Source organism: Eucalyptus grandis, chromosome 1 (assembly GCF_016545825.1).
Source record: "Eucalyptus grandis isolate ANBG69807.140 chromosome 1, ASM1654582v1, whole genome shotgun sequence".
NCBI classification, from domain to species: domain Eukaryota; kingdom Viridiplantae; phylum Streptophyta; class Magnoliopsida; order Myrtales; family Myrtaceae; genus Eucalyptus; species Eucalyptus grandis.
In genome coordinates, this window is record NC_052612.1 from 50,706,253 (window position 1) to 50,723,201 (window position 16,949).

The 16,949-nt window shown below is 39.3% G+C and overlaps 3 protein-coding genes across 3 annotated transcripts; 2 read left to right on the plus strand and 1 right to left on the minus strand.

The window, feature by feature from the left end:
* Positions 1-333: 333 nt before the first annotated feature.
* LOC104425378 (CDPK-related kinase 1) lies at positions 334-5,500 on the plus strand. The gene is given in 13 exon segments (XM_039301255.1): positions 334-576; positions 998-1,172; positions 1,175-1,266; positions 1,811-1,950; positions 2,428-2,469; positions 2,590-2,698; positions 3,207-3,500; positions 3,502-3,664; positions 3,837-3,949; positions 4,213-4,320; positions 4,422-4,484; positions 4,789-4,923; positions 5,057-5,500. Coding segments are annotated over 12 exon segments (1,512 nt in total). The 5' UTR covers positions 334-576; positions 998-1,003; the 3' UTR covers positions 5,141-5,500.
* A 2,486-nt stretch (positions 5,501-7,986) lies between these two features.
* LOC120286225 lies at positions 7,987-10,152 on the minus strand. Its single transcript, XM_039300362.1, has 5 exons — positions 10,135-10,152; positions 9,853-9,972; positions 9,569-9,816; positions 9,349-9,445; positions 7,987-8,328 (listed from the first exon to the last, which is right to left on the minus strand). The coding sequence occupies exons 1-5, from the start codon at positions 10,150-10,152 to the stop codon at positions 8,143-8,145; spliced, it is 669 nt and encodes a 222-aa protein (XP_039156296.1). The 3' UTR covers positions 7,987-8,142.
* A 1,248-nt stretch (positions 10,153-11,400) lies between these two features.
* Positions 11,401-16,588, plus strand: LOC104425379 (CDPK-related kinase 1). Its single transcript, XM_010038064.3, is given in 14 exon segments — positions 11,401-11,548; positions 11,969-12,196; positions 12,978-13,117; positions 13,595-13,636; positions 13,759-13,867; positions 14,376-14,454; positions 14,536-14,663; positions 14,665-14,756; positions 14,758-14,831; positions 15,001-15,113; positions 15,378-15,482; positions 15,581-15,643; positions 15,954-16,088; positions 16,207-16,588. Coding segments are annotated over 13 exon segments (1,386 nt in total). The 5' UTR covers positions 11,401-11,548; positions 11,969-11,974; the 3' UTR covers positions 16,291-16,588.
* Positions 16,589-16,949: the final 361 nt, after the last annotated feature.

A 16,949-nucleotide genomic window follows, 5' to 3' on the forward strand; every position in this document is an offset into this window, starting at 1 on the left:
TGGGTAATGTGGCAATATCGATGAAACATTTAAATAAGATCGTGATTTTACGAATTAGATAAGGACTTTCTTATCCAATTCAGGATACGGCGCAGAAGACATTTGTGAATTCAAACGATGGAACATGGGAATCGCGGTGAGGTTGACCGGTGATCGGCGGCGTTTGCAGTGCTCCAGCAGGGCTTCACGGCGCGAGCGGTTCTCCGTGGACTCAGGCGAATGATGGGAGTTCCTCAAGATGTGTGGTGGTGGCGAGGCTTGGGTGACGGTGCTGTGAACCAAAGACCGCGGCGTGGAATCCGTATTATGGCGGCTGTCAGTAGTAGGTGCAAAACTTCTCTTCCTTTTTGCACCCGCACTCCTTTTTGCATCCGCACAAAGAATTAAGGCTCTTGTTCCCTTTTCCCCCCTCGTCTCCTGCGATGAGCAACGAGGTATATTCTTCGAACATTCCTGAAATCCTTGGAGTGGGTTCTTGCGCCGGTGTTTTCACCTCTATCAGCTCCGCCCTCTCTTGTTGCTTCTTCTTCCTTTCTGGGGCTTTTCTTTTGGTTCAACCAGGGAAAAAGAACAGAGGTAAGTTGCTTTTCTAGTTAGTCTGCTGAGAATTGCTGGCTTATGGCGTATTTTCCGGGAAAAGTTTTGCGAAATCTAGCTCCTCCTGGGAAGATCAGAATGAGAAGCTGCTTGTTGAGAAGAGCTTCACTTCATCTGCTAGAGCTCTTCTCTTCTGTCCTGCAAATGGTTCGTTATCCAAAAATTTGTTGGGGACCCGTATAGAGAAAAACAATTTGCAATCTCATATAAAAGTTCCTTCCTTGAAACTCAAAACCCACTGTAATACTTCCTCTTTTGATCGTCAATCTTGGGAAACAGAAAAAAGTTTGGAAGCTTCCCATTTTTTTTTCAATTGACATTCTTTCTTGGGACTCAAGTCGAACGATAAATAATAGTTTTCTCGCCCATTTAGCGACTTTCTGGCTTATTGGGTTTGCAGAATTAAATGGGACCCGGTCATGGAATGCTCATCGAAACCCAGCAAACTCAATCCCGACTCACTGCAAATTCCCTTCAACAGACCACCCATGAAGGGGGTGAGTGTGAGATTGGTTTGGACAAGAATTTCGGGTTTTCAAACCAGTTCCTGGCGCAGTATGAGATGGGTAAGGAGATTGGGGGCGGTTTGGGTGCACATACTCTGCCAAGGCCAAGGAGGGCAGCTTGAAGGGCCAAGAAGTTGCTGTCAAAGTCCTCCCTAAATCCAAGGTTTATAGTATACTGTGGTTTATCGTATACTGTGATGGTTACTGAACTGCTTTATTTTGGGTAATTCCGAGTTACTTGGAGAAATCTCTTGTTCTCACTGCCTTGATTTGTGTTAATGTCTTTATATATGTCATGTTTGGGAAATGGAGTCTGTCTTTTTTCTGATTAGTAGATGGAGTCTATCTAAGAGGTCATAAAGAGATGTCTTAGGTGAAATGCTCCTTGGATACAATGGTTGAATTGGATCCCTTGAGCTTTATATACTAAGGAACTATTGTGTCATACACGCTCAACTTCCAAGGCCCATTAGTCATATTTCACTTGAGAAAGAAATAAGGATGATCAGTGAATTTTTCAAGAAAGTAAGGTCTGTTGCCTTGATCATATGAACTTGCTGCACCACAGTTGCTCTATAGAGCAGCTTTAAATTCCCAGGAAATGGAAAGATGACAGGGATGTAAGTATCAGCGTTGCTGCAAAAGATGTGATGCTTTGGAGCATTTGTCTGCAGGAACTATTGAAGTATCTTTTTTGTACTTTGCAGATGACAGCAGCAACTGATATAGATGACGTGAGAAGAGAAGTGCAGATTTTGCGGGCATTAAATGAACGAATTCAACATCAGAACATAATCCAGTTTTGTGATGCCTATGAAGATGAAGGCAACGTTTACATAGTCATGGAGTATGCTTCAATTGTGCCATGTGCCTATGCTACTGTTTTCTGTCACGTTATTGTTTCTGGTGTGAAGCTGTGAGCTTGTCAATATAAAACATGTCATAAAAACTACTAAAATTAAGTCTGGTGTTGGGATTTTGGCATGAGGGGTGTTAGACCAGATCATGAGGGGAAATTCACAGCAATCATGCTAGTAACGTAGGAGTAGTCAACCTGCAATATGATTATTCTGTTCATCTGAACTGAGAGACTTCCAACGAATTGGGGGAAGGTTATGGTTTTTCAGCACTGAAGAATCATTTATTTTTCAACCTATTTGACTGTGATCAGTAAATAGGTAAATTCTTGGTTGATTATACTCAAAAAACATTTCAACCGATGGAACTTCTGGTTGTTCAGTATTTGTCTCAAGCAAAATATCTGTCAGTTTATATATGACCAATAAACTTTTGGGGTTTATCCAGTGTATTCTCTGTTGTCCAGGCTTTGTCAAGGACGTGAGTTATTTCATAGAATATCTTCAAGGTAAAATTGTGTTTCTGATGCTTAGTTAATCAAATCCTAAGCTTGTTTTACTATGTTTTTAGTTGAGCTTAAGTGCACCTTCAAATCCTTACAGAATGGAACCATTTTTGACTTGTATAGGGGTGGAAATTACTCTGAAGAAGATGCAAAGGCTGTTATGGTTCAGATATTAAGCGCTGTAGCCTTCTGTCATCTCCAAGGAGTTATCCATCGTGACCTAAAGCCAGAGGTAATTAATCAATTGCTGATCATACTTCTTGAGAATGTATTCATGAAATATAGACTATCTTTGAAGTTTAATGTCTTGTTCTTCCTGTTGCTTCAGATATATTAGATTGGCTCCGTTCTGATCTAGCCTTATGTTTCTGTCTGAAAGAGTACAATCATGTTCCTTAGTAAGATTTTTTGATTTTTAGATATGGTACTGCTTCCCCTGTTTAAACTTTCTTCATGGGATTTCAGATTTTTCCATTATTTACGTTGATTTCTCATTATAGTATGCACTAGAAAATAATGACCTTGAATGGGAATATGCATGATTTCGGATAAATGAGGTCATTGTTATCGTTTTGACCAATACTGGTGTGATATGAGGTCATTCCAGCCTCGAGGTATTCCATCGTTGTGTATAATTATCAAATGATGCAGTGGGTACTTTGCCTCCCTGCCTACCTACTAATGAGTGATCTAAACTACAACAATCCTGTCTACTAATGGTGGCTTGATTTTCTTTGCAGAATTTTCTTTTTGCGACAGCTGATGAGAACTCTCCTCTTAAGCTCATTGACTTTGGACTTTCTGCATATATAAATCCAGGTTAGAACTACAGATTGAACTTTAAGATATTCCCATCTGTTGACAGTGTGGAGTTGGACTTAATTTGTGAAATCTCTGCAGGTGGCAGGTTGAAGGATCTTGTGGGAAGCAAATTTACTGTAGCTCCTGATGTTCTATGTGCATCCTACGGAACTGAAGCAGACATGTGGAGTATTGGTGTCATTGCCTATTTGTTACTATGTGGTGCTCCACCTTTTTTGGGGGCAGAATCAATCTGAAATATTCCAGGTGATTCGGAAGAAAGAACCAAGTTTTGATGAAGACTCATGGCCTTCTCGATCCCCTGAGGCAATTGATTTTGTGAAGAGATTGTTGAACAAGAATTACAGAGGGAGACTGACCGCTGCCCAGGCTTTGTGTAAGTCTATAGAGCCATTTAAACAAAGAATAACATACAGAAGAATAGCAATCAATTTGTAATTGCCAACCTGGCCTTATTAGTTTGCTAAGTTTTATCCATAATCAAAACCATTAGCAAGGGTTGCAGATTAATATTGATCTGATCTTCGAATTCCCATAATTTCCATTAGGTCATCCTTGGCTGGTTTCTCACCATGATGTCAAGATACCACTAGATATGATGGTCTGTAGGCTTGTAATAGCCTATATAAGGTCATCTCCTCGACAAAAAGAAGCTTTGCAGGTAAGTGGTGATTTTACCGAATTTGTCTATCTCCTGTTGTCTGCTGTCTGAAAGACTAATTTTGCTTGTACACGCATCTTGAATTTCGTGATTCGACTAATCAGCAGGCAGACAGAGATTGCATCAAAATAATTGTACACTGCGAAATAGTTCTTCACTTTTCAATCATTTTCTTTCTCCACCTTAAAATCAGATGCGAGTCTGCGACTGTTTTCACGTACTGTTCCAAGAACTGAACTTATGAATCTTCACCGCTAGAGCAGACTCTTGCAAAGACATTGACAGAGGCTCAGCTAGCTTACCTCAGGAAACAGTTTGCATTATTACGCCCAAAGAGAAACGGTTTAATTTCCATGCAGGATTTTCAGAAGGTCAGCTGTTTTCATGATGCTTGTGGCCTTTCATTGGTTTTGCTTTTCTTTTTTTCTTCTCCTCAATTGAGAATACATGGTGACTAGTGTCAATTTACCAGGCTGTGACAAAGAAGTCTACCGAGGCTATGAAGCATTCAGGGACTCTTGATTATGCCAATGAGGTAAGGCTTGAAAATATCAGTAGGATGTTGAAAATTTATCCGGAGCACTTGGGTTATGCAGACAAACAACTAGCATGATAAATATGGAAATGCAAACAATTAGCAATGCATTAGCTGTTCTGGTACTATGCACGATTAATGCTTGAAAAATCTAATATTTCCACCTTGTCTATAATTTAACAAGTGCTCCAAGAGCAACTGTTGACAATAACCCATATCATCACATTAGTTGGTTTATGCAGACGAAGAACTCATTCAAAAAGAATATCTAATCGTGGAAAAATTGCCTTCATGCTTGTGTCAGGTTTTTGGTTCGGCATGTGGAGCAGAGTTTGATTTCCAAAAATTCTGTGCGGCTGCCATAAGTGCTGATCAGCTGGCGGGAACAGCGAGTTTGGAAGAATATGCAAGGGAGGCTTTTAAGCATTTCCCCAAAAAGGTGAACAGAATCACAATGAGAGAAAAGGCTCTCTCTCTCTCTCTCTCTCTCTCTGTGATGCAGTTGAGTTGGATCGAGCTCGATATTTGCTTTCGTTGTCTCCATAGTTGACTCGTTGTACTCTGATCCCCAGGAACGTAGGCTCGGCACCTCACAACCGCAGACAACTTTCAACGAATTCATCAAACTACTACATGATCATTCGCAGACTATTTAAGGGTCTGACTGGAGTTTCAGAGATCTTCTAAACTCTCCTTTGAAAGAAATGATCTGAGGGGGACCAAATGCCATGCACAACGAAAGACGACCGCATCATAAATAACCGCTGTCATGACATGCTCGGAACTGGTGTAACACTTTTTTTTTTCTACTTTTGGTTTTTCCAATTTCATAAATTTTAGGTATGAGAGTGTGCTTTTGAATGCAGACTGTGCTTTATTATTTGCTTTCTAGCTTTTGCTTTGTTCTGCAGTTATTTGGGTTTTGCTATGCTTGAAAGCCTTTTATGTACCTTTTAAGTATTATTTTGATACATGGATAGTATCTTTCTTCGATAAAAAATTCATAAATTTTCCAAGGGATTTCACTTAGGACAATTCGGAAAGCTCGTCCCAAGCGCTATAGTGTGGCCAAATTGGGTTCCTCCATTTGCAGCGGTTTCGGGTTTGAAAATCCATCGGTCAAGCACGTTTTGGAGCACTAATCTATTTTCGGGCCTTTCTGAGTTTTTTTTTTTCTTCTTCTAGGAATTAGAGTTGAAACGCTATGTATATGTCATGTTCTTTGTAAGAACTCGTTTTTGCCTCTTTTCAGAAATACAGAACAATCGAGACATTTGTCTCCATGCTTTGAGCATGTGTTTTGCGAGTGTTTACCGGTGCTTTTCATTTCCTTTGTGTCGGTGAATCGTATTCGACCAGGTGTCTTACCAAACGTGAGGTAATTGGATTCGCATTTCTCGGGTAATCCAATTCCAAACAAGATCAGAAAAAAAACTTGGCGAAGAAGTTGAAGTTTGAAGGCTATCCAGGAAATTCCTACCGCGCACTAGGAGTGGCACAGATAGATGCGTGTGGTTGGGCCAAGGAAACAAATGGCAATCTCACTGTAACAATGTACTGGGCTTTTTCAGCCCATTGCATGTAGTTGAAAATTCGAAGTCACTGTAGAGAAAGAAAACAAACTGGGATAGGACAAGTGTACTATGAGATTTAAAACTTATCATTAAAGTGTAAATTTTCAAAAAATACAATCAAGTCTTAAAACTTGTCACGAAAGTGCAAATTTTTAAATACAATCAATTTCTCAAACTTGTCACCAAAGTGAAATTGAGCCTTAAGATTTTTAAAAAGGGTAATCAATGGAATTACTCTACGGGACCAATTTGACGAGTTTTAGAATTTATTTACACTTTTTGAAAGGTCTAAAACTCAATTAAACTTTTGTGACAAGTTTTAAGGCTTGATTGAACTTTTTTGAAAATTTTAAGACTGAATTACATTTCATGACAAGTTATAGAACTTGTAATGAATTTATCACAAACAAATTTGAAGGCAAGAGTGACTTGCCATACTAACGACACGGTTTCTTCTCAATTTCAAAGTATTTGTTTTCATGTCACTGTTTATAATATCATCGTGGTTCTACCTCGCTATTCACATTTCATGGTACTTCCAAACTTTACTAAACTTCCTGTTTTAGGATTGTGCACCTTCCATTTAGGTATCTCTAGCTTGTAGACATTTCTATGCTTAATGCCTTGTTCACCAATTGATAGAGAACTCAAATCTTTTAGACGTTTGCCATACTAACGACATGATTTCTTCTCGATTTCAAAGCATTTGTTTTCATGTCACTGTCTATAATGTCGTGGTTCACCTTGCTATTCACATATCCATGGTACTTCCATGCTTTAAGCTTGTTCACCTTCTATTTAGGTATCTCCAGCTTGTAGACATTTTTATGCCTAATGCCTTGTTCACCAATTGATAGAGAACTCATATCTTTTAGATGTCCCTATTAGAATATCATCTATATAATGGCTTGTGTATCTTTCACTGGTTATTCAATCATTAAATACATTAGTTTGTCATATTCGAAATATTATAAAGGATTTTCCCAACAATATTATTATTTTATTGGAGACGGCAATAGCTTTGAAGGGGGAGGGCTGTTGAGAGAACCGGCGTTTGAGGTAAAGTACCTAAGTGGACAGTTGCCGACAGTGATGATGGGGAGGAGAAAGGAGCTATGGGATTGGACTTCCATGGAAACGAAGGGTGTGTTTGGTTGAGCATTTGAAAGCTCATTGGGAGAATGCAAAGCAGTTTAGCTTAAAGAACTTTGGAAATGCAAAGATGTTTAGAATTCTGGGCTTTAAAAAGCAACTTTGAGATGAATGTGTTTGGTAGACAACATATTTGCAAAGCCCCTTTGGTGATTAATCTAAATATTTAAATTTTTATTTGTTTAAAATTTTTAAAAATAAAGTTTGTGACTTTTTAATTTATATTTGACAAACATGTTAAAGATGTTGTGTAAACAATTTTATTAAAATTAAAATTCTTCTTTTACTAAAAAAATCAAATGGAAAAATTTACGTACTCTATTTTCAAATTACAAGAATAATACTTTCATTATAATAAAAACAAGATAACATATGCTTTGAGGAAAGAAGCTCATTGTCTTTAAAAACCATAGAATTGCTTCGTATCATTGAGGTATAAACTTATTATGCAAGATCTAGAGGCGGGCACAAGTAAAAACAAAGAAGGTTGAATGAACAATTCGCAAAATGAGTTAATGTTTTGATCCTTAGTGCGAAAACATGACCCCACGATTTTCCCTAAGTAACTCTAGCGAAAACTTTTGGAAATTGGAGTTGCCATGGTTATAGTGGATCCTTTTGGCCTGTTCTTCTTTTGCTTAGCATACCAAATCTAGACGTGCAACCAAAGCAATGGAATTAATTTGCAATTTTACTCGTCTGCAATGGGAGCTTCAACTGTCAATTTGTGCAACCAACAATCTAAGATTAGAGTGAAATCATACACAGGAGCAGAGTAACTCAAAAACCGCACTAAACCACATTATTACGATCCATACTTAACTCTTCAATCTTAAATACAAATCCAAAGCTCAGCTCATAAGGAAAACAAGGGCAAGCAAAGCTATTCTCTGCACCGAACAAGGAGCAGGTGCAATAATTGACATAGTGCTTCATTCCTCCTGGACTCGCAGACTGCTCTGGACTCTACCTCCATGGACGAGGACAGAGACTTTCTGGTGAACAGGGTTGAGCCACGGAAGCAGAGCGCTCTTGTTGAGGATGTCTTCCTCGATGCAGTTGTAGGCTATGCCCTTGAGCTTCAATGCCCACTCCACCCTCCGCACAAAGGGGCTGACCTAGACATAAAAACCTCACCAAGAATAAATGGAGTCAAATAGTTAACAGTTGTTGAATATAACTGATATTTTAGGTGAACTCAATTTCGTTGGTCGATCAGCTTTACAACAGCAAATAATACGAGGATTCGGCGGAGGAACACCCAACAAAAGCAGTAAATAAAACAAAGAGAAATCTACCAATCGCAGAAAACTTAATTAAGTGGCCAAAAGAATACCGAAACGCCATGAATCTATGCTCTCATTCTGATTGAAAGCACACTTGCCACTGTAATTTTGTCGACCCCCTTACACCCCACAACAAACCCAGATGATGCAGAATAAGCAAGGGGACAAAAGGTGAAATTCCAAGGAAGTCATGGCGATGCAGTGTGTGTTTTGTTATGGAACAAGAAGCAGCATTGAAGAAGACCACCGTAATTACAACAAAACCTACTCATACAGACTCTTATGTGGATGGAAGCTATAAAACATAAGCCTAGTGGTCTCTTTGCTTGGAAAAGAGTAGACTATCAGCGCTTGACCATATCTGGAGCTTCGCCCTCTTATCAAGCCACCATAACTTGTGGTCCATGACTCATAAGTCTGAACCGGTTCACTAGTAATGCAATGGGATTTCTTCAATTCACTAGGTAGCAGTAGCCTTCATGCTTTTCAATTCCTCACTATCCAACTAGAGAGATATTTCCTCCCATCTTAGATAGGGCAAGCCTGAATTTAACAGCTGCCAGTATCGAAAAGAGAGAAGTATATGGAATCTCTCTTGCAAGAACAATGCATAAGGTCAATCTATGCCCTCACATTTGGAAACTAATCAAGTTCATCCCCACGAGATATCTATAAGCAAACACCTGCAACAGTGTTGCACGCGCAGATCTCTCACAAACAACATTTCTATTCTGATCAGACCTCGGCGCAATAGTATGTACTTGCAACAAGTTAGGAGATTTCACCAATAACCTGAGCTGATATCTAACCAAACCATCTGGGTTTGCCACCGAGAGAGAAAGAGAGAGAGACCTTTTCCGTGGAGACCTTTTCTACGGCAACGGTGACAATCGATCCTTCTACTCCAACGGCAGACGACGCAAGGGGTTTTGGCTTCTTTCGAGCCTCCCTGTGCACGTTTGATTGCGACCATCACAACCATGAAATGCTAGAATCAGTGCGAATTTAGGGCAGGAAGGTGGAACGCGTCATACAAAGAGGGTCACCTCGATAGACAAAAAGAGGAACTTGCCTCCGTCCTGACAACCCAAGAAGGCTTAGAGAGAGAAAGCACGGGCCTCTGAAGGTTGCCCGAACCTCACTACCCACAAGCAGGGGAAAAACGTGCGAGGGTGCAGGGAATCGAGCGGAGGCGATGGCCTGAGTGGTCGCGTCGGAGGGAGGGAGGAGTTGATTTGTGAGTTGCTGCGTCCTCCGTTTCAGAAGATCGAAATAGGAACAAACCCAGATGAGGAGAAGAATCAAGCAGAGGAAACAAACCCAGATGAGGAGAAGAATCAAGCAGAGGAAACAAACCCAGATTTTTCGTTGGCGGATTTGAAGTCGGCGTTGTCGTGGGGCTCTCGAGAGAGTGAGCGTGAGGACTGGAGTGTGAGCGTTTCTGGAGGAGCTGCAAGGAAAGCCCTTGGTTTTGTTCTTTTAGAAAGGGGTAAATTTGGGTTTCCGATGATTTTTTAGGGTAAAAAAGGAACTCCACAAAATTTCATTAATGGAGCCCTTCAGCATTCTGAAAATGCTGAAAGCTCAATGCTAGTAGAGACAAAGATTGAAGCTTCCCAAAGATTTCCAAGCGCCAACTTTCAACTCAAAGCTCATTAGAAAATGGCACAAACACCCCGTTTTTTTTCTCCAAAGGGCTTTCTTGTGCATGAAGGGGCTTTAAACGCCCAACCAAACGCACCCGAAAGTCCTAGGCATGGAAGCAATCGTGTTTCACGGTGTAGGAGAGGGAAGCTCGTCTCTTGCCAAGAAAGAAGGAAAAAAATTGAATTTTTGTAATTTTTCTCAAGAAAATTGAATCAGATTTTTATGTCGTTGGTGAAAAATATTTTCCAATTCATTTTCAAATTTTAATAAAAAATAAAAATAATTTCTTAGAAAATATTTATTAGAAAATGTCACATTTTTTGTGAAATAAACGAAGACTAACAAGTTTGAGATTTTATCTTAACAATCTGAGCTTTTTGATTACGAAGGTCACAATTTGGTGATGGTTTTGTTTGTGAAGACGTAATGCTAGTCTTGATCAAGTTTATGTTATTGTATAGTTCAATTTAATGATTAAATTAGGTCAAGTCCCAATTTAAATTAGATGTTATCTCTAATTAGATAATCTCTATCTTAACATGTAATCTATCAATAAAAAGATCCAAAACTTTATCCTAATAGATCTCTGGAGATTATCTAGAATCATATTAAATATGCAAAATTATCTTAACATGCAAAATTATCAATTAAAATCTACCCTAATTTTATCTAAGATTTTTTTTTTTTTGATAATATAAAAACAAAACAAAACAAAACAAAATATGGTATTCACCATCCAAGGTATCAACTACATACATATGCACATTGTGAAGTTAGAAAAAATATCCTAACTTCTTACCCAATTCAGCAGATGATATTTATGAATTCGGACAGGACGATGACCGGCGCTCGGCGGCGTTCGTAGTGATCCAGCATTTTATTTTATTGTGTTGGCGTGCGGTTCTCCGCAGACTCCGGTGATGGGGGCTCCTCCTCAAGATGCTTTGGCGGCGAGGCTTGTGCGACGGTGTGGTGAAGCAAAGACCGTGGGTTGGAGTAGTTTCGTAGGATTGGCGACTGTCGGTAGTAAAGACTCCTCGCTTTTGTCTGAGCGAATCGTCCCCGAATGACACCTGCACAAAACGGCTTTTCTTCTTTCTGTTTTGACCGAACGTCAGTCCCACCTTCCAATTTCGTCAGCTCCCACGTTCCAATCTCGTCACCTCTGCTCCCACCCGCCCGGGTCCAGCGAAGCCAGCAAACGAAAGATGAAGTCGTGGAACGCGCCAGCCGCGGGTACTTTTTCGAAGATTCTTTTTTTTTTTTTGCATATGAAATGCTTGGAGTCGGTTTTTGCAGTGATGGTTTCGCCTCTGTATAAAGCCTGAGCGCTTCGCCCTTTCTTGTTACTTCCTCCTCCTCTCTGGGTTTTTTGTTTTGGTTCGACCAGGAAACAAGAAAAGAGGTAAGTTGCTTTTCTAGTTAGTCTGCTGAGAATTGCTAGCTCGTGGCGTATTTTCCGGAAAGGTTTTGCGAAATCTATCTCTTCCCGGGAAGATCAGAATGAGAAGCTGCTTGTTGAGAAGAGCTTCAGTTCATCTGCTAGAACTCTTCCTTTTGTCCTTCAAATGGTTCATGATCCGAAAATTTGTTAGGGACCCGTATAGAGAAAAACAACTTGCAATCTCATATCGAAGTTCCCTCCTTGAAACTCAAAACCCGCTGTAATACTTCCTCTTGTGTTCGTCAATCTTGGGAAACAGAAAAAAGTTTTGAAGCTTCCCATTTTTTTTTTCAGTTAACATTCTTTCTTGGGACTCAAGTCGAACGATAAACAATAGTTTTCTCGCCTATTTAGCGACTTTTTGGCTTATTGGATTTGCAGTATTAAATGGAACCCCCCGGTCACGGAATACCCATCGAAACCCATGAAGGGCGTGAGTGTGAGATTGGTTTGGACAAGAATTTCGGGTTTTTGGACCAGTTCGCCGCGCAGTACGAGATGGGTAAGGAGATTGGGAGGGGCGGTTTTGGGCGCACATGCTCTGCCAAGGCCAAGGGGGGCAGCTTGAAAGGCCAAGAAGTTGCTGTCAAAGTCATCCGTAAATCAAAGGTTTCGTTTTCTTTTGTATTCCCTCTTCGGATCTTGCTGCGTCATTTGCCTTTTCTTGAAAGAATTTTATATGGATTCTGGTTCTTATTTAGTAGGTAGCTTCATTGTGTATTCGAATCAACAAAAAATTTGTGATGGTCCTCTTTTTTGTGCGGGTTTCTATCAGAATATACCTGCTTTTACTTGTGTGGAAACTGCTAGTGGTTGACAGATGAGTGTCTAGTATACTGTGATGGTTACTGTTCATTATTGATTGTTCAGTCAACTGCTTTATTTTGGGTAATTCCAGTTATTTGGAGAAATCTCTTGTTCACTCGCTGCCCTGATTTGTGCCAGTGTCTTTATATATGTCATGTTTGGGAATGGAGTCCATTTTTTTTTTCTGATTAGTAGATGGAGTCTGTCTGAGAGGTCATAAAGAGATATTTTAGGTGAAATGCTCCTTGGATACGATGGTTGAATTTTCATAGTTTGGATCCCTTGAGCTTTATATACTAAGGAACTACTGAGTCATACACACTCAACTTCCAAGGCCCATTAGTCATATTTCACTTCACTTGAGAAAGAAATAAGGATGATCAGTGAAGTTTTCAAGAAAGTGAGATCTGTTGCCTTGATCGTATGAACTTGCCGCACCACAGGTTCTCTATAGAGCAGCTTTACATTCCCGGGAAATGGAAAGATGAAAGGGATGTATGTATCAGCGTTGCTGCAAAGGATGTGATGCTTTGGAGCATTTGTCTGCAGGAACTATTGAAGCATCTCTTTTTGTACTTTGCAGATGACAACAGCAACTGATGTAGAGTGCGTGAGAAGAGAAGTGCAGATTTTGCGGGCATTAACTGAACGAATTGGACATAAGAACTTAATCCAGTTTTATGATGCCTATGAAGATGGAGACAACGTTTACATAGTCATGGAGTATGTTTCAATTGTGCCAAGTGCCTATGCTTCTGTTTTCTGTCATCTTTATTGTTTCTGGTGTGAAGCTGTGAGCTTCTCAGTATAAAACATGTCATAATTACTACTAAAATTAAGTCTGGCGTTGGGATTTTGGCATGAGGGGAGTTAGACCAGATCATGAGGGGAAATTACATGGCAATCTTACAAGTAACATAGGAGTGGTCAACCTGCAAAATGATTATTCTGTTCATCTGAACTGAGAGAATCCCAACGAATTGGGGGAAGGTTATGGTTATTCAGCACTGAAGAATCAACTATTTTTTGACCTATTTGACTGTGCTCAGTAAGTAGGTAAATTTTGGTTGATTATACTCAAAAACATATTAACCGATGGAACTTCTGGTTGTTCAGTATTTGTCTCAAGCAAAATATCTGTCAGTTTATGTTTGACCATTAAACTTTTGGGGTTTATCCAGTGTATTCTCTGTTTTCCAGGTTGTGTCAAGGAGGTGAGTTGTTTGACAGAATATTTTCAAGGTAAAATTGTGTTTCTAATGCTTAGTTAATCAAATCCTAAGCTTGTTTTACTATGTTTTTAGTTGAGCTTAAGTGCACCTTTCAAATCCTTAAGAGGATGGAACCATTTTTGTCTTGTATAGTGATAAAGATTACCCTGAAGAAGATGCAAAGGCTGTTATCATTCAGATATTGAGTGTTGTAGCCTTCTGTCATCTCCAGGGAGTTATTCACCGTGATCTAAAGCCAGAGGTAATTGATCAATTGCTGATCATACTTTTTGAGAATGTATTCATGAAACATAGACTATCATTGAAGTTTAATGTCTTGATCCTCCTGTTGTTTCAGATACATTAGATTGGCTCTGTTCTGATCTAGCTTTATGTTTCTGTCTCAAAGTGTACAATCATGTTCCTTAATAAGATTTTGACTTTTAGATACGGTACTGCTTTCCCTTTTTAAACTTTCTTCATGGGATTTCAGATTTTTCCATTATTTACATTGATTTCTCATTATAGTTATGTATTAGAAAATAATGACCTTGGATGGGAATATGCATGATTTTGGATAAATGAGGTCATTGTTATTGTTTTGACCAATACTGGTGTGATATGAGGTTATTCCAGCCTCGAGGTGTTCCATCATAGTGTATAACTGTGGAATAATGCAGTGGGTACTTTGCCTTCCCTGCCTACCTACTAATGAGTGATCTAAACCGCAACAATCCTGTCTACTAATGGTAGCTTGATTTTCTTTCCAGAATTTTCTTTTTGCGACAGGAGATAAGAACTCTCCCCTTAAGCTCATTGACTTTGGAATTTCTGAATATATAAATCCAGGTTAGAACTACAGATTGAACTTTAAGATATTCCCATCTGTTGACAGTGTGGAGTTGGACTTAATGTGTGAAATCTCTGCAGGTGGCAGGTTGAAGGATTTTGTGGGAAGCGAATTTACTGTAGCTCCTGATGTTCTACATGCATCCTACGGAACTGAAGCAGACATGTGGAGTATTGGTGTCATTGCCTATATGTTACTATGTGGTGATCCACCCTTTTTGGGGGCAGAATCAATCTGAAATATTCCGGGCGATCCGTGAGGAAGAGCCAAGTTTTGATGAAGACCCATGGCCTTCGATCCCCTGAGGCAATTGATTTTGTGAAGAGATTGTTGAACAAGAATTACAGAAGGAGACCAACGGCTGCCCAGGCTTTGTGTAAGTCTATAGAGCCATTTAAACAAAGAATAACATACAGAAGAATAGCAATCAATTTGTAATTGGCAACCTGGCCTTATTAGTTTGCTAAGTTTTATCCCTAATCAAACCTAGCAAGGGTTGCAGATTAATATTGATCTGATCTTCGAATTCCCATAATTTTCATTAGGTCTTCCTTGGCTGGTTTCTCACCATGATGTCAAGATACCACTAGATATGATGATGTGTAGGCTTGTAATAGCCTATATGAGGTCATCTCCTCCACAAAAAGCAGCTTTGCAGGTAAGTGGTGATTTTACCGAATTTGCCTATCTCCTGTTGTCTGCTGTCTCAAAGACTAATTTTGCTTGTACGCTGCATCTTGAATTTCGTGATTCGACTAATCAGGGGACAGACAGAGCTTGCATCAGAATAATCATACACTCTGACATAGTTCTTCACTTTTCAATGATTTTCTTTCTCCACCTTCAAATCAGATGCGAGTCTGTGACTGTTTTTGCCTACTGTTCTAAGAACTGAACTTATGAATCTTTACCACTGGAGCAGGCTCTTGTAATGACATTGACAAAGGCTCAGCTAGCTTACCTCAGGAAACAGTTTGAAATATTAGGCGGGAGAAAGGGTTTTATTTTGATGCAGGATTTTAAGGAGGTCAGTTGTTATCCTATTGCTTGTGGCACTTCATTGGTTTTGCTTTTCTTTTTTATTTCTCAATTGAGAATTCATGGTGACTAGTGTCAATTTACCAGGCTGTGACAAGGAGGTCTACCGAGGCTATGAAGCATTCAGGGACTCTTGAGTATGCCAATGAGGTAAGGCTTGAAAATATCAGTGGGATGTTGTTGAAAACTTATCCGGAGCACTTGGGTTATGCAGACAAACAACTAGCATGATAAATATGGAAATGCAAAGAAATAGCAATGCATTAGCTGTTCTGGTAATATGCACGATTAATGCTTGAAAACTCTAATATTTCCACCTTATGTATATTTAACAAGTGCTCTGAGAGCAACTGTTAACAACAGTCCCTATCATCACATTAGTTGGTTTATGCAGACAGAGAACTCATTCAAAAAAAAAAAATATCTAACCGTGGAAAAATTGCCTTCATGGTTGTGTCAGGTTTCTAATTTGGCATATGGAGCAAAGTTTGATTTCCAAGAATTCTGTACGGCTGCCATAAGTGCTGATCAGCTGGCGGGAACAGCGAGTTTGGAAGAATATGCAAGGGAGGCTTTTAAGCATTTCCCCAGAGAGGTGAACAGAATCACAATGAGAGAAAAGGCTCTCTCTCTCTCTCTCTGATGCAGTTGGATTGAGCTCGATATTTGTTTTCGTTGTCTACATAGTTGACTCGTTGTACTCTGATCTCCAGGAACGTAGGGTTGGCACCTCACAACGGCAGACAACTTTCAACGAATTCATCAAACTACTACATGATCATTCGCAGACTATTTAAGGGTCCGACTGGAGTTTCAGAGATCTTCTGAACTCTCCTTTGAAAGAAAAGATCTGAGGGGGACCAAATGCCATGCACAACGAAAGACGACCGCATCATAAATAACCGTTGTCATGATATGCTCGGAACCACTGCGACACCTTTTCTGTTTTTTTCCATTTTCTTTTTTTCTTTTGGCTTTTTCCAAGACTATGCTTTTGAATGCAGACTGTGCTTTATTATTTGCTTTCTAGCTTTTGCTTTGTTCTGCAACTATTTGGGTTTTGCTATGCTTGAAAGCCTTTTGCGTGCCTTTTAAGTATTATTTTGATACATGGATAGTATCTTCTCTTTTGAAAAAAATCATAAAGTTTCCGGGGGATTTCACTTAGAACAATTTTGAAAGTCATTTACTGGAAAGAGATACTATTCTTTTTCTTTTTTTTCTTTTTTTATGGATAGTAGCACAAATGGTCATTGAATCTTGTTTAATGTGTAATATTGTCCTTAAACTTCTCATCGATGCAATGTGGTCTTTGAACTTGGTCAAATAAGTAATATCGTACAAAAACTTTTAATTTGTTAAATGTGATCCATAAACTATTAATGCATATTCAATGTAGTCTCTAAATTACATGAAAATGTTTAAAACTTCAGGGATCACATTTAATATTGAATCG

Coding starts and splice junctions, on each gene's coding strand:
- LOC120286225 (XM_039300362.1), bottom strand. Junction 9,446..9,568: donor CTTGGGTTGTCAGGACGGAG/GCAAGTTCCTCT, acceptor AAACGTGCACAG/GGAGGCTCGAAAGAAGCCAA. Junction 8,329..9,348: donor AAAAGGTCTCCACGGAAAAG/GTCTCTCTCTCT, acceptor TTTTATGTCTAG/GTCAGCCCCTTTGTGCGGAG.